This window comes from Sebastes umbrosus, chromosome 18, assembly GCF_015220745.1.
Source record: "Sebastes umbrosus isolate fSebUmb1 chromosome 18, fSebUmb1.pri, whole genome shotgun sequence".
Classification (NCBI taxonomy): Eukaryota; Metazoa; Chordata; class Actinopteri; order Perciformes; family Sebastidae; genus Sebastes; species Sebastes umbrosus.
Genome location: NC_051286.1, coordinates 10,428,316 through 10,455,428, shown reverse-complemented (window position 1 = coordinate 10,455,428; position 27,113 = coordinate 10,428,316). Strand labels below are relative to the sequence as shown.

At 40.7% G+C, this 27,113-nt stretch overlaps 1 protein-coding gene across 3 annotated transcripts in view; it reads right to left on the bottom strand.

Moving 5' to 3' along the window:
• LOC119476606 (glutamate receptor ionotropic, kainate 2-like) overlaps nt 1-27,113 on the bottom strand; it is a 70,829-nt gene that overhangs the window by 27,346 nt on the left and 16,370 nt on the right. For 2 of the 3 annotated variants that reach the window (XM_037750008.1, XM_037750006.1), the window contains exons 2-6: nt 16,138-16,305; nt 14,278-14,541; nt 11,700-11,881; nt 8,609-8,662; nt 7,014-7,187 (exon numbers count right to left, since the gene is read on the bottom strand). In XM_037750008.1, coding sequence (XP_037605936.1) covers nt 7,014-7,187; nt 8,609-8,662; nt 11,700-11,881; nt 14,278-14,541; nt 16,138-16,305 — 842 coding nt within the window. The remainder of the gene's footprint in view (nt 1-7,013; nt 7,188-8,608; nt 8,663-11,699; nt 11,882-14,277; nt 14,542-16,137; nt 16,306-27,113) is intronic. The other variant, XM_037750007.1, reaches the window with a different exon arrangement.

Genomic DNA, 27,113 nt, shown 5'->3' with positions numbered 1-27,113 from the left:
CTGACAAAAGAGGTTGTGAATGCTCCGAGCAGTGGTGTCCCACCAGACCCTTCAGGCAACAGCATGCTGTTGGCAGCACTGTCCACTTCAGAGTCCACCCTAATTAGCACCACGCTGCCTAACCTACATCTGACTAAGTGGCTGTTTAACATGATGGCCTTTCCTCATATTTAATCAGCCTCCAGCCACGTTTAGCTAAAGAAGCTAGGTGGTGCCCACTCCACGGGTTTTTACTCCCCGCACTTCATCAGCTACATAAACTTTCCAAAATTTCCAGAGTGACAAAGCTTTTACAGTTCAAAGGATATTGTTAGGCAATCTGTTTGGCGGTGTTTAACCTATTTGTAGTCTGACTCACCGGATGTAGACTGTAGGTATAAGTCTGCCATTGGCCGCCTATTTCAGCCGGCATTCTCCTCCCCTTCTGCTATCTGCACTATCTATTTTGCATTATAGCCGACTAAGACAAGTGTGATTGGTTTTAAAGAAATATAAACAAGCCAGAGAGCTTTTTTCGCCTATAGCAGAATAACTCCTTTCTTTAGCGCTGACACAGCGCTGTGGAGAAAGGTCTAGCTAGGCAATACTAATTTATCTTCATAGAGTGCTACAGGAATGACATATTTTTGTCGGCCAACCCAGAAGTTATCATCGTCCTGGGTTCCCTTGACAAGAAGCCAATGGGATTTTTCCATTGTGTTTTGGATTATTGCAGAAAATAAGCTCTTATATAAGCTTCGTTTGCCACACACGTTTACGATACTTACACGTTTTGTTCAGCAAGATAATCTTCACAAATGAACACCACTTTATGATTATTGAAGTGTAAATGCAAACGCCAGAAGTAAAAAGCTAACGTTAGGCTATAAACGAACTACACCACGGTCGCATGAGCGTGAGTATAAACAACAAGGCTGTATAAAGTCGTACATGTCGGCATGATGACGTTTAGTTATCTCATTTAGCCACTTGTTAGCAAACGCCTTTTTGAAGATGCGTTAAAGCTTCAAAATTCACGAGTGGAATGTTTACCAACGTATAACCTGACCTTATTTCAGTCATCTAACTAAAAACACATTCAAAAACCCCATTGACTTCCAGACGAGGTAACCGGAAGTGAAAAAATGCTAACTCATTTCCTGGTTTTAGGACTCATTCCTGCACCACTCTCTGGTATTGAATTATCTTTCTTCCTCTTTCAGTCTAGTTTATTAGCAGGTAAAGACAATAAACAAATGAGACATTAAAGTCAAATGTGTTAGAGGGAGCAAAATGAAGGGGAAAAAGATAATAAATCTCTCTCTTTCTAAATTCCACCTCTCCATCTCTCTCTTTCTCTCTCTCTCTCTCCCGCTGCCTATTTTCACTCACAAAAGGCTTCTATGGACCAAGGGAGCATTGGTGCTAATAATGTTGAAGCTGTGCCAAGCCCAGCTGGTGGTGCCCGGCACAGGGCATCGAGTGTCTGCTCTCCACAGTCGCGGTCTTTAAAAGGCTCTCTGCTCTGCCAACTGGGATCAGAGGGAGGGAGATCACATTGCTGTAATGGACGCAACCAACCTGTGAACCAGTAGTGGAGTACAACCCGGTAGCTTACATCTATGTAGCTGCAAAGAATATGTGTGTTATCAAAGGACCGGAGAGCAGGTTACAATAACACTTAATTAGACATATAAAAAAAATACATATACATGTATATATAGGCCGGTATTTGTTTTTTAAACACGTGACAAATAAACTATTTTTTGATAAGGGCCCCTTAAATTTGGTTATAAATGAATTGTAACCAAGACATGTACTGAGTGGGATATTTTACAGTTAAAATGTGTAAGTCCTAGTGGACAAATTATGTAATTGCTTCACTGTTTCTACACATTTTTCATCATTTATGTACTTCAATCTGTTGTTACTAATTAGCTGACATAAACAGCATATGATATATTGATAGTAATATCTGTGATAAGATAAAATTGGCCGATAATAGTCATGCTGATGCATCCTTTGGGTGCTGAATCACATAGAATCTGTGTGGATATTTACTGTGAGCACTTCCAATGTACTGTAGAACTATTTAAGCTGCAGGGTGAAATCTCAAGTTTTAAACAAATAAAAATGAATCCCCCATAAACGGAGAGTTTATTTGTGCAGTGATTCATCCAGCACAATGACAGAATGTGTCCTCTATTCAATATCATATCCAAATTTGGCTCAACATCCTCATTGAGGACCCTCATTTGGTTGAAACGCTGCATGAATGACGCATAGTAGAGAGGTTCATGTGTCGGCATTCTCTTCCCCGTTGTCAGATTCCATGGCAGCCATGTGCTACCCAACAGCAAACCTGAGCCAAACTGAATCAGACATCTTACAGTGTGTGCTTCACACTTACATACACGTACAATACAAACACACACTTGTATGTATGTAAACATGCATGGTAAAACACCTTCCAACCAGAGCGCAGTTGCCAACTAGCAGATTCCTCTATCCCGTTCTCTCTGTGTGGGTGGTTCCCACTCTACTCCCAGCAGTGCTTGTTAATGCAGCAAGGTATCCGTTTTCTCCCCCCATCTCTCTTTGTCTCTCCCCGTCTGTCCGTCCCCCGGTGCATTTTTCTCTGCAACCCTGCTCCCTCCTTGTTTCTCTTCCTCTGTACACACAATCCCTAATTTGAGATGTGAAAAAACATCCATACTGTAGTTCTTAACAAGCATACTTTTCATTTTTTTTTATCGAAATCGCAATATGGCCTACGGCAATTTTCAAATCGCAGGAGGCGCAATATTTGTTAAAGGTGAAATTTATGTAAAAATTAAACATAGTCGTGTTGCAGAGATGTCCTGGCCAACATATCATATTTTAAAGACTTAAGAAAACATCTTTGTTTGGTACAGATCCCCGCAAAAATCACACCATAATCATTTTAATATGTTTTTCACTGAAAACGATGTAAAAATGATCATTCCCTCTAATATTGCAAATCATATCACAACTGCAATATAAGTCAAAACAACCACAATAAGAGATTTTTCAAAATCGTGCAGCCCTGTTTTGAATCCTAATATTAGTAAATCATCCAGCCCTGAAAGTTAAAACATTACTTTAAAACCTGTTGATATAATTTCAGTCTTTATTGATCTGGTGGTTACTGGCGGTACCGGCAAGTGTGTTTTAATAATACAGGCCCCAGAGTTCAATCCATAATTACATTTATATTGTCCACCGAGGAGAGCAAATGCACTTTGAGTGAAAGAAGACGAGCAAACCCTTGTGTGTGTTTACAGTGCACCCAAACCAACTGTGAGAGGATTCATTGTGCCATTAATCTAAGTCCAATAAAGAAGTCCACTGAGCTCATGATCGTATGTTGCCTTTAATGTAAAATGCACACACACTCCTGATATTTTTGTCTCAAAAATAACGTGCAGGGTTTCACAAAAGCGATTTGCAAACGCCGCTCACGTGCAGACTGCAAAAGGGCGGCTGGCAGCGTCACGTTTCACAAATTATTGTCACTCAGTCACCAATGCAGATAAATCTGCGAGGGAACTCGGATGCTCAGGCAAGCATCGCGGGCCGGGTTTGTTTTGATTAGTGAAATGTGTCAGAACTAACAGGTGAGGAAATGATCTCATGTTGCAAATTTTGTGAAATGGGACCCGGCATGCATCATTTCCTGTCAGTCCCTTGCGCGTGGGAGTGCACTCTGTATCCCATGGAGGAAAGGCGGACTGACTGCGGAGTATAGCCTATAGGGAGGGAGTTAGATAATGCAAATACATTGAATGGTGATTGCTGAAAATATGCTGGCCATAAACAGCATTATATCATGGAAATCTTAAGGATTATAACCATATTATTATTATGGGAAATATACTAAACATTCCCTTGAGCGTCCTTATGCATCTCTTCCCCTCTTTAATCATCTTTATGTCACCAAAAGTAGCTTTCCTTATTGTGTACTACGTGCAGTCAAACTGTGTTTTTATGATGAAAAAAAGCAATTTGCTTTTCTGTGTTGTGGACAAATGCTGAATTGTTTTTTAAAATCGTTGTCATTAGCAATTATTTACTGTAAGTTTGCTGAGCATGCATGTTGTTATGCTGATATGAAGTAAAGCGCCTTGCTCAAAGAAATCTCAGCAATAGCTGCTAGTTCTTCACTAGTTTGTCACTATCTTGAGTATCTTCGAATGTCTGTTGTGTTCCCAATTAGCCTGTGTTACGCTTACATGCTTTCTACAGTGTCCCATGCGAACTCCAGCAGCAGCCCCCATCACGTTGTACATATTACCCAAACAACCGCTCTCTATTAATAAGAGAGCCATTATTATGAGCTATTACACCAGGATTGCATTGGTGACACTGGAGAACATCCCGCCCTCTGTTGCGGTAATTATAGCTCAGTGAAATGTAGACATAAATGAAATGATGCAGATGTAGAAAAATATCTGGCCCTAAAGCCACAGCGAGGCGTACAACTGGGAAAACTATTTTTTTTTTCTTCTTTAACTCAATTAAATCCAAGTATATACTTAGCTCAGTGAATGGGGATTTAAAAGAATGCAAATTACTACGAAGCATTCAAACCAAATATCTCATTAGCTGTAGGCAATTAATATACACAGATGGGACTAAACAGTAATCAGATTATCTATCTATCTATCTATCTATCTATCTATCTTTCTAACAGGTTGTGGGTCTCTAACTGCTGTTAATTCTCATGGAGATCGAGGGTTACAATAATTTGAGCTCCAAATTACTCCAGGGATATGATTAAAGAGTCGACACAAACAAACGAGATCACACACACTTGTACGTCCACACGCAAATGAACCGGACTAATTAGCACCCCCCCACTCTTATTATGCACCCCTCCACGTCAGAGATACTCTGACAAACGGAGTTAAGAGGCAAGTGCGTTCGTGGCCGCGAGCCTGCCTGGGTCGAGGAGGGACTTCTCATTATGCATCCCGCCCCTGAGAGACAACACTCAGCCTCACCCAAGGCGCAGAGTGTCACTGTGATTATACACTACCACGCATTATTGCGAGCCTAGTGGCGTGATAAAACACCGCATGAACCTCTCGTAACGCCCCCACCCCCATCTTTCCTTCCTCATCGGCTCCCCTCCTGCTGCCGCCATCTCACCTTCCCTGCCAACCTTCTAACCCTCCTCCTCCTCCTCCTCCCATCTCAGTCAATCAATCCTTCATGAAATCACAAGGTGACACGGACGGCGTTGTCCTGGTAACCATCGCTACACAACTGTTGCCTGGTCACCGAGCACAAACAAGCCCGAAGCCCAGCAAGGCTTCTGTGCTGCAGAGGATGAGAACGAGGTATGAGAGAGAGAGAGAGGGGGAATAAAAGGCTGGTGGGAGGGTCGGGGGTGGAAGGTCACACACTGGCTGCTGCAGCCCACTTTAATTTAATGATACCCTTCAAGGTGGCTTCTCGGCCCTGAGCACAGTTGCATTAAATGTCAGGAAGATCTATAAATTAATTAAAACATATTTGAGTTGCAGAGAAACCAAATATTATTCTACGTTCGTAACGTAGATACGGGCTATTTTTCAGAATCACTAGCAGAACTGTTTCTCCATTATTCCTTTTATTATACCATTAAAACGAGGATGTTTTTATATTCACGCAGCTGTTTCTTCATTGACGCATTATAAGGAATCCTCTTAGGGCAAAACACTCCAAAGAATAAAACACATCAGAGCCGGGATTTATAAAAAGAAACACTCTAATGAAGTACTTTATCAGGCTCGGAGGAGCCTTTGGACGCATTATTCATTATTTAATGGCGGTTCTAGTCCAGTGAGATATGTCAATATGTAGTATAGGATCTGACAAAATGATTCATGCTATGCTAATGAATCAATTCAACATTCTCCACTAATATCCATTAATTTCCGGCGGAGGGAGAAAAAAAAAATAAAGTGATTTAACCTCTTTGTGCGATGCATTAATCTTTTTGCATACATACAGTAACTGCTTTGCTTGTGCTTGCACAATCGAGTGCCACATGAAGAAAAGGATACGGGGAAATTAAATATGAATTTCTATATTTATAGCTGTATGTTTCTGGCAAGACATTGTAGTAATCTGTTGTATATTTACATGGCTTTATTAGGAAAGTAAAGAAAAAACATGAGGGAGTGTGTGTTTTCATTTTTCATCAGTGTGAATTAAGGCTGTGACTGATATATGAATAGGCATATCTGTCCTTAAGTCTTTGATGAAAAGACACATCTTTCATTACACAGATTTCTGATACCAGATCTGAAGTCTGGCAAGAAGAAAGAACGGCTGACTGAAAGCAGGGGAAAAAAAAGGTGTTTGTCTGCAAGGGAAAGGCTTCGTGAGGGAGGTGGAGTAAATTCACTGTTTACAACAACACCCTCAGAGGGACCTTGAACGTCCATGACGAGCTCCATTCCCTTTTTCACTTTCAAATCACCTTATCCCCATGATTTTTTGGATGCCATCCTAAAAATCCAAGGCCATAATTTCCATCCAATTTGTTCCCCCTCTCTGCATGAACACTGACAGATTGTCATATTTTGGCCACGCTCCCAGAGGAGAGTTGTGAGAGGCGGGAGGGCAGATAAACGGCTATTACCATTCACACCGCCTCATTACGGAGCATTTAGACCCAGGAGCACCGGCCCTGAAAGCACCACGCAGAGGGCGTTGATGCTGCTCCCGTGCCCACCCCAGGAGCCCTTCACCATGGGACTTGTGATTGACAACTCGGGCTCGTTTATTCTCCTCGAAAAATATTGTATATTTCACAACATGATTTTTTTCCTCTATATAGGCCTACACACAAGTGCCTGCGGCATAAAATCCCCAAAGGTGCTGTTGCATTAGATATGGCTTTAGATTAATTCGGTCATTTGGACATACTAGAACGAAGTGCAGCTATAAACATGTTTTTTTGCATACACAGCATAATGTTTGCATTACGTAAGCAGCATAAAAAAAAATTGGTTTGAGCCTACCGTCATGAATCCATCCAGCAGGCCTGAGTCCGGTTTGGGCGGGGCTTGTAGTCGCTCCATTGACCACTTCTCGATGATTGACGACACCTGAGAGTTTTCCGTGTTGAGGATGCGGAACCCGGTCATGTTGACTCCACTGTAGCGATACGGCTCCATGTCGAGGGCAAAAAGGTCCTGGATGCGTAAAAGATAAAAGTCTACATGTGTTTGAGCGCCCAAATTAATTAATTTCTCATCTTTGCTTACTGCACATGTCTCATCTGTCCTCAGTAATTAAGATCAGTCATTTGAGTGAGAGCAGAAGAGTGCAGTTGAAGGTATTTCAGGAGCTATTTTATCTCGTGCTGAGGCAGCAGCAGCCTTGATGAAGGCAAGGCATTCAAGGTTACAGGCCGGCTTTTGGTGGACTGCCATCTATCATGTGGAAGTGAAAGGACAACCCAATCGTCCCGCATACAGCATGTCTGGCATCACACCAGGCAGATGTCTTTGGGACGCAACAACACAGTTGACAGAACAACAGCAGGTGACGGACGCCGAGTGCGGAAGCGGGTGCCACGGTCAATGTTTGCTGTCCTATTCCGAAAGCAGCACGGATGGCTCAGTACCAGCATACAGCAGCTTTGGCCGGCACCGTGGCCTTCGACCGGCCAAACACTGTTAAAGTAGGCATGTTTCCACCCCGACAAGCAGCAGCATGCTGCCGACAGAGGCCTATAATCACTATTCTCTTCCCTTTCCCAATGACAAACCTGCTGTCACTCACTCCCCTTTCATCTAGCCAGGTTCTTATGTGGATGCACAAGGGGTCGTTACACGTCCTGTGCACTGGTAAATGTCCTTTTTTAGGTCGGTTTTCTCCGACCTTTCACTCAGACTTTCCAATTGTGCTCCAAACAACACAGCGTGCCATTTGTTTGTTAGCTATAATGGACCAAATGGGTGACAGTCTCATCTGCTCAGGGCTATTATCTGAGCTCTCAGTCTTCTGTTCTCTGGGCTCACCGAAGATGTGCTGCTGTTCATCGGCAGTGTAGCAAGCAATCTTTGTAGTGGTTAGATCAAAGAACTTTTGGAGAACTTCAATCGCTGTCAGAGTCAGAATAAAATATCTCCAACCGCTTTTGTTTTCTGCACTCAGGGTTGTGGACAGCCGCACGGGGCGAGGAGGTTGGCGTGGAATATAGAGAATAAACTGTAGTTAAACTTTCACAACTGATACTTTCAAATGCAAAGAGTGTATTTATAATGAGCTACGTGACAATGAGTCAGCTTTACAAGGCCATCTATTTCTATCAGCACGAATTCAGGTTGTAGTTCAAGTTCATAATGCTTCACACAAAAGGAAAATAATAGTGTGTTTTTTTTCTTTGACTGGCTCCTGGTTGAGTCATATTTAATTTTATTCTCAGAGAAGAAAAACAGCTTTTCAGACAGACGGATGTATTTTTGCCTCGCAACGAGCACTCCAGCAAATAAAAACAGTTAAAACCATACTCAAATTTAAGTGGATAGTGCTGTGCAAAAAAAATTATAATATACTATATAATTGCATTTTGTCAACATAAAAAAAAAAGAAGTGGCAGTGTACTCACCAGGGTAGTAAAAATATAATGGTAGTACTCTGTCATCATACCCATGGCCAGGGCCTACAGGGAGAAAAGAACATCGGGTAGTAAGTAAAAAATAAAAGATTAATAGCTTAATGAGCTTATTACTATATTCATTTAATTTTAATTCTTCATTTAGCTTTTATTTAACCTGTATAGTCTGACACTGACATCTCTTTGCTGACAAAGGAACAAGTTTCACATTAAAAGAGACCAGAGGTGCGTCCAGGTTGGGTTGGTGATTGATTAAAAGACATGTTGAATTTAGGGATGTCACAAGAACCGATACTTCGGTAAAAAGTCGATGCCAAAATTCTAACGATGGTAACGTGACGGTACTCGTTTTTCTACAGTACCACAGGTACCGTCAGGGCTCGAGACTAACGGCGTCCCATTGTCCCGGGGATGATAGAAAATGTGTTTGGGACATAGTAAACTCACTATCGACGTGCCCAGGGATGCATCCTATTTTTTATAGGCCACATTGAGAACAACAAATCTGTGTTGAAATCGGCAGGACGAGAGTTCAAGTTAGCTGTTGTTGTTGTTGTTGTGACTTACATTATGATACGTTCAGGCTCTATTCAGTAAAAATGAGCATTGAGTGAAACAATTCTAATGTTATGTGTTCAAACGTAATCCAAATAAAGTAAAATGTAGGGTTTTTTTTTTGAAAATTTTGAATAAATCCAGTTGTTTGAGGGAGATGTTTTCACAGCAATATAAAATAGATAATAGAGAGGGAGTTATGACCTGTTTAACTTTCTAACAACAACCAGTATGCAAACGGTAACAAAAGAGTGGATGTTGAAGTACATGGGATTTATTGTTTCACTTTTGTTTTTTATCATGGTATCGAATTGGTATCGAGAATCGTGGAATTTTACTGGTATTGGTTTTGACTACTAGATTCCTGGTAATGTGACATCCCTAATTGAATTATTATTAGTACACTTGTGGCCATAACAAATACAAGAAAGCATTGCAGTTATTGTACAAAAACGTACACTCCGACTTCAGTCAGGATTGTGTTGGAGGAAGCACTGAACTGAGCTGTTGACATACAGTTGATGTTTTGTTGTGCCTACCAAGTATTCAGCATCAATAAATAATCATTCTTGTTGCTTCCCGTAGACACGCGGCTGTATAAAGGATTCAAACAGTGCAATATGCTTCTGAGAAGACTTCAGCTCAATAAGAACCCCCACCATTCTCATAAATAACGTGCCTCTGTAAAATGAATTTAACATGCCTGTGAGCAGAATTAGACTTTCTAATTAAAAATCCTTTATTGTGCAATGGAGAGCTTCCATTATGACGGGTCACTAGTAGAGATCTAATATTCTATAAAGAGATTAAAGATGCACAGAGCAGAAAGTAGGTATCTGAATCATTTGCATCAGTGCTTAAAGAGAGAGAGAGAGAGAGAGAGAGAGAGAGTAATAAAGGGAACACGTACAGTATGAGCTTATTGTTTTAGTGCACACTCATAATGAACGAGTCTATGTATTGAGTCTATGTTCCTATAAAGGGATATTATGTACATTTTGGGACTGCAGTTAATTCCCTTTTAATTTAATTCAGGAAGTAATATAATAAAATCACTCATCTTATTCATAAATGTAGCAGACTGTTCCATTAACTGCTCTTGCAGTTTACATATTGAACTTAAAGCCAAACTGTTCAATATTAAATATGGCTGTCAAAGTTAACGCGATAATAACACGTTAACGCAAATTCATTTTTAATGGCACTAATTTCTTTAACGCATTAACGCAACTTGCGATTTTTAGTTCGTAGTGGGCTCATTGGTACCAACCATGTCATACTAGCTTGGTGCGAAGGAGGATAAATAACGCTCCAAAAAAACTGGCATGGCCATTTTCAATGGGGTCCCTTGACCTCTGACCTCAAGATATGTGAATGAAAATGGGTTCTTTGGGTACCCACGAGTCTCCCCTTTACAGACATGCCCACTTTATGATAATCACATGCAGTTTGGGGCAAGTCATAGTCAAGTCAGCACACTGACACACTGACAGCTGTTGTTGCCTGTTGGGCTGCAGTTTGCCAGGTTATGATTTGTGCATATTTTTTATGCTAAATGCAGTACCTGTGAGGGTTTCTGGACAATATTTGTCATTGTTTTGTGTTGTTAATTGATTTCCAATAATAAATATATACATACATTTGCATAAAGAAAGCATATTTGCCCACTCCCATATTCATAAGAGTATTAAATACTTGACAAATCTCACTTTAAGGTACATTTTGAAGAAATAAAAAATGTGTGATTAATTGCAATTAATTGCAATTAATTATGGACAATCATGCGATTAATTGCAATTAAATATTTTAATCAATTGACAGCCCTAATAGTAAATAAATAAAAAAGACATTATGAAATAAATAATCATATTAATAAACATGTGTCAAATATATAAATAAATGTTATTGTGAAATAAAACAGACTTTTGAATGAACTCTTACAAAACTATACTGTTATTAATAGAATTTGAATAATTAAAAGTGCTATTGATAACGTTGATAACATTCAGCCACTAGATGTTGCATTCTCCCTCCCCTGTTCCATTGCATTTACGTCACAACAAGTGGTTTCAAGACACTAACCATCAATCTCAGCCATTTATCATTTTTTCCACACTAACTGACGACCCAGAGATACCACGTGATACCAACGTCGTTTTAATATTGGCTCACAAGCCTTTTTAGAAGTGGGAACCAAATGTCAGATATCTTCCACAGAGATAAACAAAACATTCATTTTGGACCAGCCAAAATTTATGATTTAAAATGTATTATTAATTTTTTTTGTTTACACATATTTATTTGTCTACATACAATTTTTATCAATAAGACCTTTTAATAGCTTTTCATAATAATGTCACTTATATATTTAACACAAATTTATTCAAATGACTATTTATTTAATAGTTATGAATTAATCAATTAATTTAAAATGAATTACTTTGGGGTGCCATAAATAGCCCCCCCAGGTTTGTTTTATTGCAATGAACTTAATGAACTATCCCGGCTCATTAAGCTGGGTTCATACCTGTTTTAGGATCCAGGCAGCCATCTCGTGTCCACAATCAAAGATGACGTGGAACTCCTTTGCCTTCTTCATCTCCTTCAGAAGTGGCTTGGCATCCTTGGTCTCTGTGGGCAGCTGTCGGATCTTCAAACGAATGTTGTATCGTGACGGCGCCTTGATCAGCTCCTGCAGTCGAATGAGACCTGCAGACAAAAGAGGACACATATAGCGTGTAAAAAGGAATTTTAAAGACGCGGCTACATCGTGTTTGATCTGCTGCCATTTTGAAGTATCTCCGATGCTGAGGAGGCCAACAAAAACTGGATTCAGGTTTTCTCAGCAGAAAAGGGCTCATATGCATGCCTTCCTAATCCACAGTCTATTGATCCTCCTACTCATGCTTGGCAAGCAAACAGACCTATCAAGAGAATTTAACACCAACCCAGCACATTGCACTCTTTTATACCAAAAGCACGAAATGCAAAGAACCTTCGATGTGCACCCTCCTACAGAGACTTCCAATCCCACAGAAGCCTCCCAAATGTTGATTCGCTCTCGTCTTCCGCGATACCACATACAGCAGCATGGAATAGGTTCAATTTTATCCTGATGGAAGGGCTGCGGTCAATCCCGCCTCTCCCGGTCCCGTCTCTCACACACACACTTCAGATGTGCTCTGATGAGAGAGGCTCTGTTTGCCCGGCTCGTACTTGCCCCCAGGGAGCCTGACGCCACCGTCACATATTGAGCTACAATCTTCACCTTTCATTTCTTGGGCCACACACTCAGGTAGAAAGCTCTCCGGGAGATACTGCGATGAGATTACAATGAGTTTCTCCCTCAGTAAAGAACTTCAGAGTGCAGGGATGAAAGAGGCTGGATTGATGGGAGAGATGATTACTTGTCATGGGTATAAAAATGGATGGAGCAGCGAGGATAGTTTGAGAGAGGGGACTGGAGGGAGATACGATTTTTTTTTTCCCGTGGAACCACTTTAAGATAGCTCAGCCTATTTTTTATTTTGAAATGAAGTGCTGTGTGAGCAGTTTAATGGTCTTACTGTGAGTGGGGCTGGGTCTCCCTGAGGCCTATAGAAAGATTGGTGTGAAATAGGAACATGCAGGTCTTGTTGTGAAAAGTACCATTGTGGGGAGGAATACTGAACCACCTAGAGCTTTCCTCAGGTAATCCCAATAGATCCCTACTCTGGGGCATGTCCGCATCTCCCTGCTTTTGTTCATGCCGACACTTTGGGAGGTGTTAGGCAAGAAAAAGAAAATATCTGTCAAGGGAGCTCAACGTTTGGGAAACACTGTCAGTGTAGATGTTTGTGGGCTCTGGCTAATGCCTTCAGACTTTCCCCCTGGATCTTCTAACGGCTGTGTGTGAATATTTTATCCCCTCCGATAGTTTTTCCTGCCAGCCGTCAGATAGGCTCCAATCAGCAGCGCGGGGCCCTGGAGCATGAAGCTGTGTGATTACAGCCTGGGACCAGGTGGAAGCGGCGGGGGGAAAGCAACGCGCCTATGCAGCTGTCACACTTTTCAGGGGCGTCAGGTGTGTTTTAGCAGAAATGCTCCACAGAGGAGGCCCGAGCCGCTCCTATCTGACAGAGAGAGAGAGGCGAGGGGTCACCTTTTGGCATCTCGCTGGGGCAGTTTGCCGGAGAACGAGGGTGTTAACGTACTGAGCTCTGAGGCAGGAAGTGAAGAGAGGTCAAGGAGATGAGTCAGAATAATGTGGCAAGTGGGACGAGTCATAGGGATATAGTCCGAGGTTAGGGTACGGGCGCTATGCAACAGTGAAAGTAGAGATGATGGAGGAAGAAAAACTATCACGCTGTTAAAAGGAACCGAAAATGGTTTAAATTTCTATTTAGCGGCACAATTTAGGATGTCAACTACGAGACAATATTCATTTGCTCAGAGTAGGGAGTGAATTCATTATGCAACCTGTCAAAAACTTAAACCTCCTTTCAACTCTGTCTAATTTACCTACATTAAGCTGTCAACCACGTCACGCCAAATAGCTCATAAATTGCGACTGAGCATTTGAATATTGTTATCTTCTCTGGAGCGATTACACTTTACCTCATAAAAATATCGCCGCACTCCAGCTAAAATACGACTGGTCTTTTAAAACGCATATTATGAGCCACTCCACAAAGTCACACGATAGACGGAATGGCTCCCAGACACATTTGATAGCCGCCCTCAGAGACCAAGTGTCTCTGCGTGTTATTAACGTCTGTTGTCACAGCCCTACATACTACAATTCTGCATTGCATTAATCTGAAGAGACACCGGGTCATTCTGGGTAATGCGGTTCTCTTTTTTTTCCATGCTGCTGCTCACTCTCCTGGAAGACTGACATGGGCAGCACCTGCAGGACTGAGGGAGAACAGTAAGCTATTGATTTCTGAATTAACTTGACAGGTTACAAAGCACTCACTGAACTCTGAGCAGCAGTGCTGCTTTTTGTCGTCCACCTGGTACCTCTTGTTTTTCTGGACATTTTAAGGGGTAAAAGGCTGCAGGTTTTAGACACTGTCACATAACAGGAGCACCACTGGAAGATGGAAGACAGACACCGACTGTACCTGTACCTGTGCTGTCGTCGTACACCACAGTGACCGTCCTCCACTTGAAGAAGTGCACCAGGTCGAGGATGGCTCTGCTGAGGGACGAGAAGTCGGGGTACAGGCTGACATAGTATGAGTCCCGGTTGTCCGACACCTGGTGCTTCCACTTGGTCTGGACGTGGGGCACTCCCAACGCATTGCAGATGGATTGGACTGCGTTGGCCGACGAGCTGTGTGAGGGGCCAAAAATGGCCGCCACCCCGAGGGAAAGCTGATCACATGCTGGTAGGGTGACAAGCAGAAGAAGCAACAAGTTAGCTTAAAGTTAGAGTTGGTAATGTTGAGAAACTAGCAACAGCATTCGAACCGAATTAAATAATTGGACGGGTTTATTACAGTCCTGTGAGAGCCACAAATATCAGATTTCATCTTTTTTTTTGTTTGAGTATTTGATTTTTTTTTTTTTTTCGTAATAATTTATTGGGAGTAACATCAGGTGTACAGAGACATACAAATAGAGCACAAATATAAATGATTTTCCCTACATATTTTGGTATTTTTTCCCCCAAAGCCCCCTCCCACCACCACCCAACCCTCCCCCATTACGGATGCAAAAAGGATAAAGAACAAAAAACAAAGTTAAAACATTTTTTTTAAAAGAAAGAAAAGAAAAGAAAAGCAGATTAAAAAAATAAATTAAGATAAAATAAATAATAATAAATAGAGTACACATTGATAGTAATAATCATTATAGGATAAATCCCTAACTACAGATAAACTTTACCATGTACAAATGGACAAATTAACTCTTAGTGGTCATTTCTGTTTACATAAATCAATTTAGCTGATGGAGAGATACACATCTCATATGCCATAAGTCCATTAGTAAGCATTGGATTTATTGATTGCTGCCGGGATTAAAAGAGAATTTCAACAAATATAACAAATTAATGATTTTGAAGAACATTACCAACCCTAGCTTTAATGCTTCTGTTGGGTTTTTAAATTCCACTGGTTCTAAACGGTTTTGGTGTTCAATTTTTGCCCACATATGTCACCCCAAAAAAACAATAAGTAACCAGAACAGGCGCTTCATAATGGTCACAACCCAACTGATGGGGAGGGGGGACATGTATGCACGCACGCGAGCATAATGGGTGGTGCGAAACACATTTCTGCCAATGTTTTTATACAATTCCACTTATCTACTGGTGGCTGTGATGTGCCAACAAATGCAGCACTGTGCCAGCAAAGGCAGAGAAGAAGAAAACTGCTAGCGAGGAAAACAATTATATAAAAATGCAGGTTTTAAAACTATCAAATGTAAATGTAGAAGCCTATTTTATCAATTTAACGTCAAGACGTTGTGGCCATTTAGACAGTTCAGACTGTATTAGTGTTAAGATGGCGTCAGACTACTATTCCAGTATAGTGCATACATTTCACATTCAAATAATACAATAATGGACAGTAAATACAGTGCACTGTAGAGTAAATAGAGTGTGATCCCAGCTAATGATTGTCTAAATGGATTTTCTGTTTGACTCCAGTCTTTGATAGTTAATGTTCAATCCACCTAATCTGTGAGCTGTTACACCAAACAGTCATCAGCAAACATTTCAAGTGGATTTGCAGAAACAAACTTTGTTCCTCGTACTAAATGTTTAAACTCTTTCATGTCAAGTGTTGTCATTTTCATTACTTTATCACTGTTAAGAATACCTTTCTTAAATGCATGGGAGCCATATGAGAAACCATTTATTTCTTCATTTCTGACATATGTTGCTGCAACTAAACAGATCTAGACAATGAAAAACAATTCCATAGGAAAGTAACAAGTACTCATGGTGAGGTTCTGCTAAATATCTCCTGACTCACCTTTCCTGGAGGCCTCAAAGCTGTCGAAGATGTTTATTCTCTGGATGTCATAGGTCAGCGTGGTGTTGGGGAGCAAGGTGCGGTTCCTGTTGATTGTGTTCAAGGCAAATTTAAAGGCTAGTTCCTCTGCTCCCGAAGGGCCGCTCTCAATGGACTCAAATATTCCTCCTGTGGGTCAAGAAAAAAACAAAAAACAAGACATCTGAGTATCCATTTCCAAATCAGATTCCTTAACACTGTCATTCAAGTAAATGGTCGATATGATGCGGGCAATTACAGCTCAAGCGGCGCTATCATTTTTAACACTGATGCTATTGTGTTCAATGCTTTACACGGCTCAGCCAGACGCCGTCATGAAACTGATTTACAGTGCCGATTTGGATTCTCAGCTGATTTGCATTCTGTGGCAGTTGTCGGCGTAATTATAGGCAATTAGTTACATTGGGAGGTGAGTTCAGGGGTGAGTGCCCTTCTTTAACTCCCTCACTCAGCCTTGACAGAAAGGTTCACTCTTCCACTTTGTCCCATTGATTTCAGCGATTCTCAAACGAGAGGAGAGCGAAGACAGACACGAGAGCGCAGGGAGCAGAAAACTGAGGGCAAAAAGGTAGAGGAAAGGAAGAAAGCCAAGGGAGGAATCAGACAGATATTTAAAAGTGGGGCAAGAAGAGAAAAGACAGACGTAGAGAAGGAGGAGGCCAATCAAATCAGAAAACATCAGGAAGCTTAATTACACCCATTAAAAACAAATCGACTCAGAAGTTCAAATGATTATCTCTGCATCACATTTGACTATTACTGTGGTTGATTGTTAATGGAGGAGCATCCCGATGGGAGTTTCACGCTGTGCCCACCCGAGAAATCTTGTTACCTTTTGGATATATGTGCGAATCACACCTTGCGATGCTCATTAATTGTCAAAGTAAAAGCCTCGACATAAAAATAAACAATACACGCTGTTTCGGCACGCTGCACGAGCCAGACAATATAATTACCAAGTAAGGTGTTGTCAACTTAAAACAGCTCCCTTCAGACTTGTCAATTATTTTGAGCTGAACAAAGACGATTAAAGCTCCAGATGGTCCGCCAATGTGGTTCAGAATCCTAAACAGAGGAAGGCAATGTTTGAACACCAGAGTAATGTGTCTCAATTCAAGATTGTGTCAAGACATAATTTACCTGCATGCATTTGGCAATCACAAAAAAAATGCATGTTAGTAAATTTGACCCCGATGTACATGAACAACGATCAAATGTACATGCTCTAAATATTAGGGCTGTCAAAGTTAACGCTTTAATAAGGCCTTAACGCAAAATCGTTTAAACGCCACTAATTTCTTTAACACGATTTTTAGGTTGTAGCGGGCTCAGTTTCTAGACTAGAAAACCTAAAGAATCCATTTGTACCAACCATGTCGTACTAGCTTGTCGCGAAGGAGGTTAAATAAAGCTCCAAACTTACGCTAAATTTTGGCGAGGAAAAACTGGCATGGCCATTTTCAAAGGGGTCCCTTGACCTCTGACCTCAAGATATGTGAATGACAATGGCGTCTATGGATACCCACGAGTCTCCCCTTTACAGACATGCCCACTTTATGATAATCACATGCCGTTTGGGGCAAGTCATAGTCAAGTCAGCACACTGACACACTGACAGCTGTTGTTGCCTGTTGGGCTGCAGTTTGCCATGTAATGATTTGAGCATATTTTTTATGCTAAATGCAGTACCTGTGAGGGTTTCTGGACAATATTTGTCATTGTCATGTATTGTTAATTGATTTCTAATAATAAATATATACACACATTTTGCATAAAGCAAGTATATTTGTCCACTCCCATGTTGATAAGAGTATTAAATACTTGAAAAATCTCCCTTTAAGGTATATTTTGAACAGAAAAATGTGCGATTAATTTAGGATTCATCGCGATTAACTATGGACAATCATGCTATTTATCGTGATTTCATATTTTAATCGGGTGACGCCTACAAAATATATCATTTTTTATATTCGATCCATCTAATCTTAATGCAAGGGCATACTTTATTTCAGGTGTAAATGGTGTCAGTAAGAACAATCACAGTATTTTCACACATCCATCATGAGAAAGAGGTGGAGTCATGTTGTAGGCGGTGCATTATGACAGAGTATATGTACCATATTACAGTTTCAAAGAGAATATTTCTATGTCAAACAGCTGAAACAGCTGTAGACTCGAGCAACTACTTTCAACTTTCTAAATAAACATAACAAAAAAAAGGGGCAAACCCCACCTTACGAAAGCTGGTACACCTTAGAGGACGGGCTAAATCCTGAGAAAGCTTTACAGAAATCAAACTTAAAAGAGAATGGATGACGGGGGGGAAAAGATGAAAGGCGGGTTGTGAGAGCAGCTCTGAGAAAAACTGAGAAAAAGTCAAGAGCAGAGTTCAACAGTCCATCCACGGCTCGCATCCTCTCGGAGGACAGAGAGTCGGTTTGACGAAATCCAAACTGAAAAAAGTTTAAAGCCTGTTTATCGATTCTATTACAGAGAGACAGGGAAGAGTGAGACTGAAAGAGAAAAAGACAGAGTGACGCATTTATTAAAAGAGTGAGAGCTGTACAGTAACAGACACAGCAGCTATAAATAGCGACTGGCCGGAGTTATAGAAAAGGGGTGCGGGAGGGGTAAAGGAGATGTCATTAACTTGAGCTTTATCACTGTCATGACACACCCATATGTTGGGCTTCTTTATTTTATGTTATAGCAATTTCTTTTATATATAGTCCAGTAGAGAATTGAAGACATGGAGACGAAAGGGGAGACGAAAGGGGAGACGAAAGGAGAGACGGATGTCGCAGCGGAAGATGAGAGTAAACCTATAAAAGCACTTTAGGACATGTTTTGTGCTTCGCTGTCATTGAGTGATAATAATGAGCTGCCATACAGCAATGTGATGTGAACATGCTGCTATTCATGGCATCCCATCTCACTGAAATTGCACATTAATCTGCAAAAGAGCGAAAACCCGAGAATCACCATTAAAAGATGATTGGAATCATGTCAGTCTGACCTAATAGATAATTATTACACTATTGCCCCAAGGGAGCAGACGGAGCTCTACTGGCCTGTTCAACGAGTTTGAAAATGAGCATAAGGATATTAAGTTATGCTCATCGGATTTCTTTGGCACGCTGTGTATGGCTCAGACATGCTGGTTTAAAACTAATCATATACGTTTGAGGACACCGGAGAGCAGGGGCATTAAATTAAGTCCACAAAGGGTTACGTTTAGTATTCCCATGGAGGTTTCAAGCATTACATTACAGAGAATACAGAGAACGAAATGGTTATTGTTTGATTCAATGTAGCATACTACACGAGAATGTTTCCACAGTATTGTTTAAACTAAATTAGGGCTGTCAAAGTTAACATGATAATAATTTCAGAGGTTGTAGAGGGCTCAGTTTTAACCGTGCCATGCAAGCTTGTCAGGAAGAATGCAAAATAACACTACGAAGTTAAACTAAATTTTGGCGAGGAAAAACTGTCATGGCATTTTCAAAGAGGTCGCTTGACCTCTGACCTCAAGATATGTGAATAAAGATGGGTTCTATGGGTACCCACGAGTCTTTTTCATGCCAAATGCAGTACCTGTGAGGGTTTCTGGACAATATTTGTCACTGTTTTGTGTTGTTAATTGATTTCCAATAATAGATATATGCATACATTTTTATAAAGAAAGCATATTTTTCCACACCCATGTTGATAAGAGTATTAAATACTGGACAAATCTCCCTTTAATGTAAATTTTGAACAGAAAAAAAAAATGTGCGATTAATCACGATTAATCATAGACAATCATGCGATTAAATATTTGAATCAATTGACAGCCCTAAACTGAATCCAACATTAAGATTTCTTCCCAACCAACCTGGATTTTGGCTTTTGATCTATATTTAGCTTGCTAACGACACTCGGTCTTGTCTTGTCCGACCTCCTCTGAGCTCTTGGCGTCGTGGTCCGTCTGATTGCAGGTGTGTGAGTTACAGCTGAGATAATCAGCGTGTACGTGAATTATAGTGCCGCCATCATTGGGACTGGTGTGAATTATAGTGCAAATGAAAGCTCTGAGTGAGTTATGAGCTGGATAATCACCCTGACGAGAAAACAGGCCTGCTGATCTGAGTGTCTGTGTGTGTCTGTGTGTGTGTGTGTGTCTGTGTGTGTGGATGTGAGAGAGCGAGAGAGCCTGAGTAGAAAGTGGAAATGAAAAGCATGAGGGGGGGGGGGAGGCGTCTCCTCTATGTAAATTTGACTCCCTTTTAATGTTTGTTCACAGTTAATCAAGCACATTTTGGATTGATTATTATAAAGTGACTTTGTCGCCGGCTTTATTTCTGTAAGAAATTAATTCAAATTGAAACGATTTCCTGTAAATAGAAATCATTCATACATCACAAACAATATAAATGAACATACCTTACCTTTTGGTAAAACATAATTCTGCTGCTCTGAACAAAGATTAAAACGGACCCCATAATTCTGTGACCATACTAGCAGGGAGAGTGCATTTACTACTAAAAGAAAAAGGCTTACTTACTAAAGCATGAATGAAAACACAATTAGCCCTCTCTACTCAAGGATGCTTTTGTACACTGAGAGATAGTAGTCAGATATGTTGCCATGGCGACTCGTGCATCTATGCTATGGCTGAGAGGCATCGGCAGTTCTGGAATCTGGGCAGCTGATTGGTGGAGGAAGGGCGTTGTGATAGTGCAGACGGCCTGTCTCTGTGACTAATGACCAGCAGCGCAGCTGCAGGATAGTGCTGGGCTGTAGGGTGGGTGCCATGGCAACCGGCGAGCCACCCTGTCGCTAGGGCAAGTGGCCCAGGTATGAACGTGAAGTAGCTCAGTTAGGCTCCAAGACCTCAACCCACCACACCCCTACACCCCTGGCCTGGTTCTGTCTCCCTCCGTCTCTCAGCCGGTGAGCATCAGTGCTCGGAGCCAAGAGGCAGGAGGCAAAAGTGATGGAAACGCTCCGTAAATATCCCCCGAAATTCCCGATGGGAGCGCTCCCTGACATGTTTGGCGGTGAATGGGACATGATGCATGAAGGCCTGCGGAGAGTCGCCGCCCCTGGTCATTAATCTGAAGATCCCCTTGCGGTAGACTGACCTTCCTCCGCCGCACAAGGGCCAATTCTCTCTCACGCTGAAAATCCCCCAGAAATCTGACCGGGGCATGGGATACATCAACTGTGCAGGATGCTCGCCGGTGCTATGATATCACACAAACAAACCAGCATCAATGTAATCTGTAGAGAGCTCATCTAAGAGCTATTTTCAAGGAAATTAAGTCCTGCTGTATGACCTTATGTCTCATAAAAAATAATCCTTTTAACATTATTTGTTTGCTGAATACTGACAATGTATTACATAAATGCTGCTTTAATACCGTTAGTAGCAGAGTCGATACATAACGGTGTATTATTTGACCAGCTACATCTTCTCTGGCCTTGGCTCAGACTATATAATAACTTGGTTTTGCACGAGCAATATAAAGAAAGCAGAAACTTGCATAAAAGAGGTACATTTTTCTAAGAAGATGGAGATCTTGCTAGAGTCTAGTGAACATATTCAGGAGCCAGACTTTAGCTTAAATCCAATTAGAGACATAAAAGTAAAATCAATAGGGTGAAATACTAGTATTAGAAGAATTCAGGTGTTATATAGCATGATAGAGCGAGCTATAAAAACGTTAAAAAGGATCCACCAGTTAAAAAAGCATAATAAAAAGGTCAATGAATGTGCTGAGTCAGCAATCACTCAATAACTTAATCAATCACCCTGTTAAGAGTTATGGAAACTGAGCATGAAAACCACTAGAAAGCAGCTTACGTGAACAACAGTTTAGCTGTTGTTATCTGACTTGTTGTGTGTGGTTTTTTCTCCAGGATAGAATCACTCCTGTCACCCTAAAGCCTCTTGACACTGGACTGGACTGTCACCTGCCACTGCGCGACGCTAAGCCCCTCAGGCTGACTCACACACTCGAGCATACTCGTGTGAACACACACAATCACGCAGCCCTCAGATTGAGCCTAAACACACCCGTCAGGTAAGAAAACAAGCGAGTCTCGGAGAGAAAATGTGACTGATGTGAGAATTTAAGGCCCACGCCTGCGGCATTCAGACACACCTATAAGCTCAGCTACACTAATAATAATTAGCTCTACCATTGCCAAAAGGTCAATTTCATCAATCTCCTGTAATGAGCACACACACGGTGTTCAATTAGACATGTGTGCCGCCACCCTCGTCCCTGACCCGGCTCCAAGTAGGAAACCAGTGATCATATAACATGTATTAATTCGGAGCGTTGGCAACAGATGTGCTAATTTGCCCGGCTCTCTCTATTCACAATATAATGTGCCAGCTCCCTCCTCAAAATATGTGCTAATTTGCGAGAGCTCATTGTGGATGTGCGAAACTACCGGCTGACATTTTGTGTGCTAATTTGTCAAGCAGGGACCCCCTTTCGGTACTAATTGTGCCAAACTGTGAGTACACTTCCACAGGCCTTGAATTGCTGAAGTCCCAAATGACTTCTGTCTGCTCGCGGTTTCCAGCCTCTCCACCGCTGAAAGGAAATACTTACCAATGTGAAAATAAGACGTATAAGCACTAAGTGCAAAGGCTCGCTCGCACACACACACACACACACAAAAATATGCGGCTGCTCTCGAGATTAGACGAGCTCCTTAAAGAAACATAGGAGTGCAGCTAGAGTCAAACGCTGTGGTGGTTGTGTAGTATCATCAAACACACACTAACAGCCTGTTCCCCAGATTAAAAAAGCTGCTTACAGGAACACAAGGTCATAACTGTAGTTTACTGTGATGATGTGTTCTATTAAAATGAACTGTTTTGCTGGAATAGAAAGCTGCACAATTTAGAGGGACGTACTTGAGTTTTACCTACTTAGACAAACATAGAAACAGTGAGAGGTTTTGTAGTGTCAGTACAAAAGAGAAGCTTTTTTTTTGTCCAAAAAGAATTTCATTAAAATCGTCAAACAATATTTTACAACGGACAGATAAATCTCTTTAGGGCTGCAACTTCAAGTGAGTTTCATTGTTGCTTTATCTGACAAATATTCTTTCGATTGATTGACTAATTGTTTGGTCTAAAAAAATACATATGCCCATCACAATTCCCTAATGCACAAGAGGATGTCTTAAAATAGCTTGTTTTTGTACGACCTCCAAATAATTTTCTGTTGATGAACTCATCAACATTAATGAGTTCTTTTTGGCTTTAATTCTTTTCAATACTCAAGTAAAGTACTTGGCAAGCAAAAGCCATCTAGGGGTGTAAGAAAATGTCGAAAATATTGAGTATCGCCATATTATGTTTTGTAATACTGTATCAATTCTCACAAATTGATGAATACTATTGATTTTTAATTCATATTTTACATGCAAATTTCAGACAATACTTTATTTCATTTGCAAAGAGATGCACCCTCTCAGTGTATGAGCCCTCTCATAGTAGTGCTATGATGTTGGATGTTACAGGGACTGTGATAAATGCAAATGCAGATCCCACTGTACTGATTGCATAAAAAATATATTTTAACTCAGATTTTATGCATGTGGTGTTGTGTTCTTTACATAACTTTATATAACAGTTTTCCTAAAATTAGATTTTTTTTAAAAATCGCAATAAATCGCCTTGCTTACAGTATTGCAATATATCGTAATATACTGAATCGTAACCCCTGTATCATGATAAGTATTGTATTGCCAGATTATTGCTAATACACAGCCAATGCAATCAATCAGTTTTCCTTTGTGGGAATTTAAGTTTGTTAGTCTGTGGAAATTGAAAATCTAATAAATACTGTACCAAATTGTCGTTCTTATTTGTGGAGGTGAAACATGCAGGAGCTCATTCAGTACAAATCACATATACTTTATGTTACTACCAACCATTTTCCAAACCTGGAGTTGCAACATAAAGGAAACTGTGAGCACCTTACTTGCAAAGAGTAAAAATATCTATTAAAGCTTTCGATGCACAAATGAACAGAAGCTCACGGAGCAGCAGACAGACTGTAACATGACATGCAGAAAAGGTGGCGAGGCGTTTGGAGCTATTTGCAAGCAAAGAGTTTTCAATTGTCTTTATGTTCATGTCTGTATCTGACAGGTACCAAAGCTAAGAGTTTGTTGTTTGATTTTTGAACGCATCCATCTCACCTGCCCAAATATTCCTGGGTATAACATGAAATATTCAGGTGTACTACCATGGAAACAAGAGTTATGCAAATCACAGGCAAACATGCCTATTAGTATATAACTGTCATCCTGGTTGCCACAATAGCACACAGTATGTAAATGCACTCAATAAATGTGGCAATAAAGTTGTCATCAACATAACATATATACACCACAGGGTTTAACGATAATTCAATATGATAATTTATCGTACTTCATTGGAATCGTATCGTGATGAAATCATATATCAAGATATCGTGATACACAATAACGTCGTCTAAATTGATAATAACAAGCACATACTAACTCAGATTTCTCAGAAAATCTGAATTGATAAAAATTATGCTAATTGGATTACCCCAGTGTAATTAAATCAAACTATTGTCTTAATCTGATATTTGTATTTCTGTGCATGCATAGTCAGTGTATAGCTGGACATATTTATTCATTTTTTCTCTATAATTTCACTTGAAACTGTTCATTTTGCACTAATTAAATTAGAAAATATTCAGTACTTTTCTTTTGTAAAGTATTTAATTAACATTTGAGTATACAAAAATGGGCTTTACCATGTGGTTATTAGAATATTTATTTACTGAATTACCAGAAAACATGCTATATCGTGATATACTGTATATCGCTATCAAGTAGGGCTGCACAATTAATCAAAATTTTAGCGAAATCGCAATATGTCTTACTGCAAATTTTCAAATTGCAGGATGAGAAGGAACTTGCAATATTTTTTAAAGGTGAAATGTGTCAAAATATAATTTTAAATATTGCAGCTGTGGCATGAAAATGCATTTTAGTGAAAATAAATCCTAGTATTTGATGGATGCACATGCATTTTGGGAAAAAATACAGTGACTTACACAGTTGTGGGTTTTATGAGCCTTCGAGCTCCCACACTTCATATCTGACTTCCAAGTATAAACACGAGTATTCCCAAAACAGCCGTCACAAGGTTATAAAGTTCAAGTAAATAACACAAATCCCAAAACTGCATTCGGGAGTCTTTTTCCTGCCAACACAGAAAAATATGTGATTTGGCTCTAATAAACAGGCCATAGGGAGCGAGTGGGACCGGTTATTGAACAGAATGCTTCCTGATGCTTCATGCCTCACCCGTCTCTGCCATTTTTCCTTCCGTGCCCCATCTTTTCCTCTCCTTTATCAAAACGGCCACACACACACACACACACACACACACACACAGCCTTCCCCGTTCCCACTGACTAGAGTACGTCTCCTGGTGGCCTCGGCAGGTGACAGATGGCGACCTCACAGCGCTGCTCACTGTAAACTGAGTTTTAATCAAGCCTAAGCACGTGTGAGAGATGCTAATTATCCACTGCAGGCTAAGAGAGGCAGGAGTCCAGCCTTGCCAACATTGCTACTATGCGTGTGCGTCTCTGGGTTTGCTGTATCACTTTCCCCATTGTGATAAAAAAAACGCATTATTATTCATTTATGGCACCGCAGCTGAGAAGGCAGGATGGACTGGGTGTCTCGTGCGTCCCTGAACACTCGAGCCCTCAAGCTGTATCGCTCACCAAAATAAATATAGATGAGAACTTGACTACCAGTAATCTTGGAGTCTTAAAACAAACTCTCCGAAAGTAAAGCAGTGGGATTTCCAACTGTCTCTCGGCACGCTCGCCAAAAAAGACTCTCACACTATTGTGCCATTTCTGACATGGAACCATCCGAAAAGAGTGCGATAGGGAGGATAAACTTTCATTACAACATGCATTTAGCATGTACGATACGCAGCCGACCTTGGACTAGAGCTAAAAAGAAGTTTAATTTATAATGTTGCAATTAGGTCACAGCAAATGAGACAAGACTCCATCGCCCTCTTCGCTCCCTACGCCGCCCTCATTCCAATTCTCCCGCTCATCAAAATGGCCCTGTATTACACTCTATCCATTGTCATTTTCGAACAAAATGGCTGTAAAATTAGACTCCCGTTCTTGTAGAAGGGCAGATGTTATCTCCATCGGAGCCAAAAGGTCAAGAATTAATTCAGGAGCCGGCTTTTTAATGCTCACAGCTCACAGTTTTTGTAGGGCGATGGGAGAGAGGGGGGGGGGTAAGACGTTTTACAGGATTTCAGTAATCTGATTAGAATAATTTTTAATCTTCATGAATTTAGAGATACTTGCCGAGAAGGTAGGTTATTATTTTCAGATAGGTAACAGAAGCAACTGACTTTAATAGGCCATGAAGAAAAATATAAATATATACAGTATGTCGGGCGATAATGTTCTTACACAGACATATTACAATCATGCAGAGAGTCATTGGTAGCTGGTTTGCAGTGCATTCAAACTAGAGTTCCTTCACCGCAGTAAATCCATATGGTATCTATATTGCCTCATCAAAGCCATTTCTGTCATGAAAAGAATATGGCGACTATGGAGGAGGCATTAGAAGGGCTGGTTTTAAGCCTTGAGACAAATGAGTATATATAAAGTAAGTCGTGGTGATGAAAGCGACAGCACGGCGTTCTATTCCAGGATCGGAGGGGAGTGCAATGAGAACTGAAAAAAGGTATTCTTTGCTTTGAAATTCAAAAGGTACAAAAGGAAAAAGAGGTTCGGTATGTGTGTGTCATATGAGGATTCGTGCCTTTTGTGTGCAAGGACACTGAGACCAGGGGACGAGGGGAACAAGGCCTGATGATAGTAGGAGAGAGAACAAAGTGG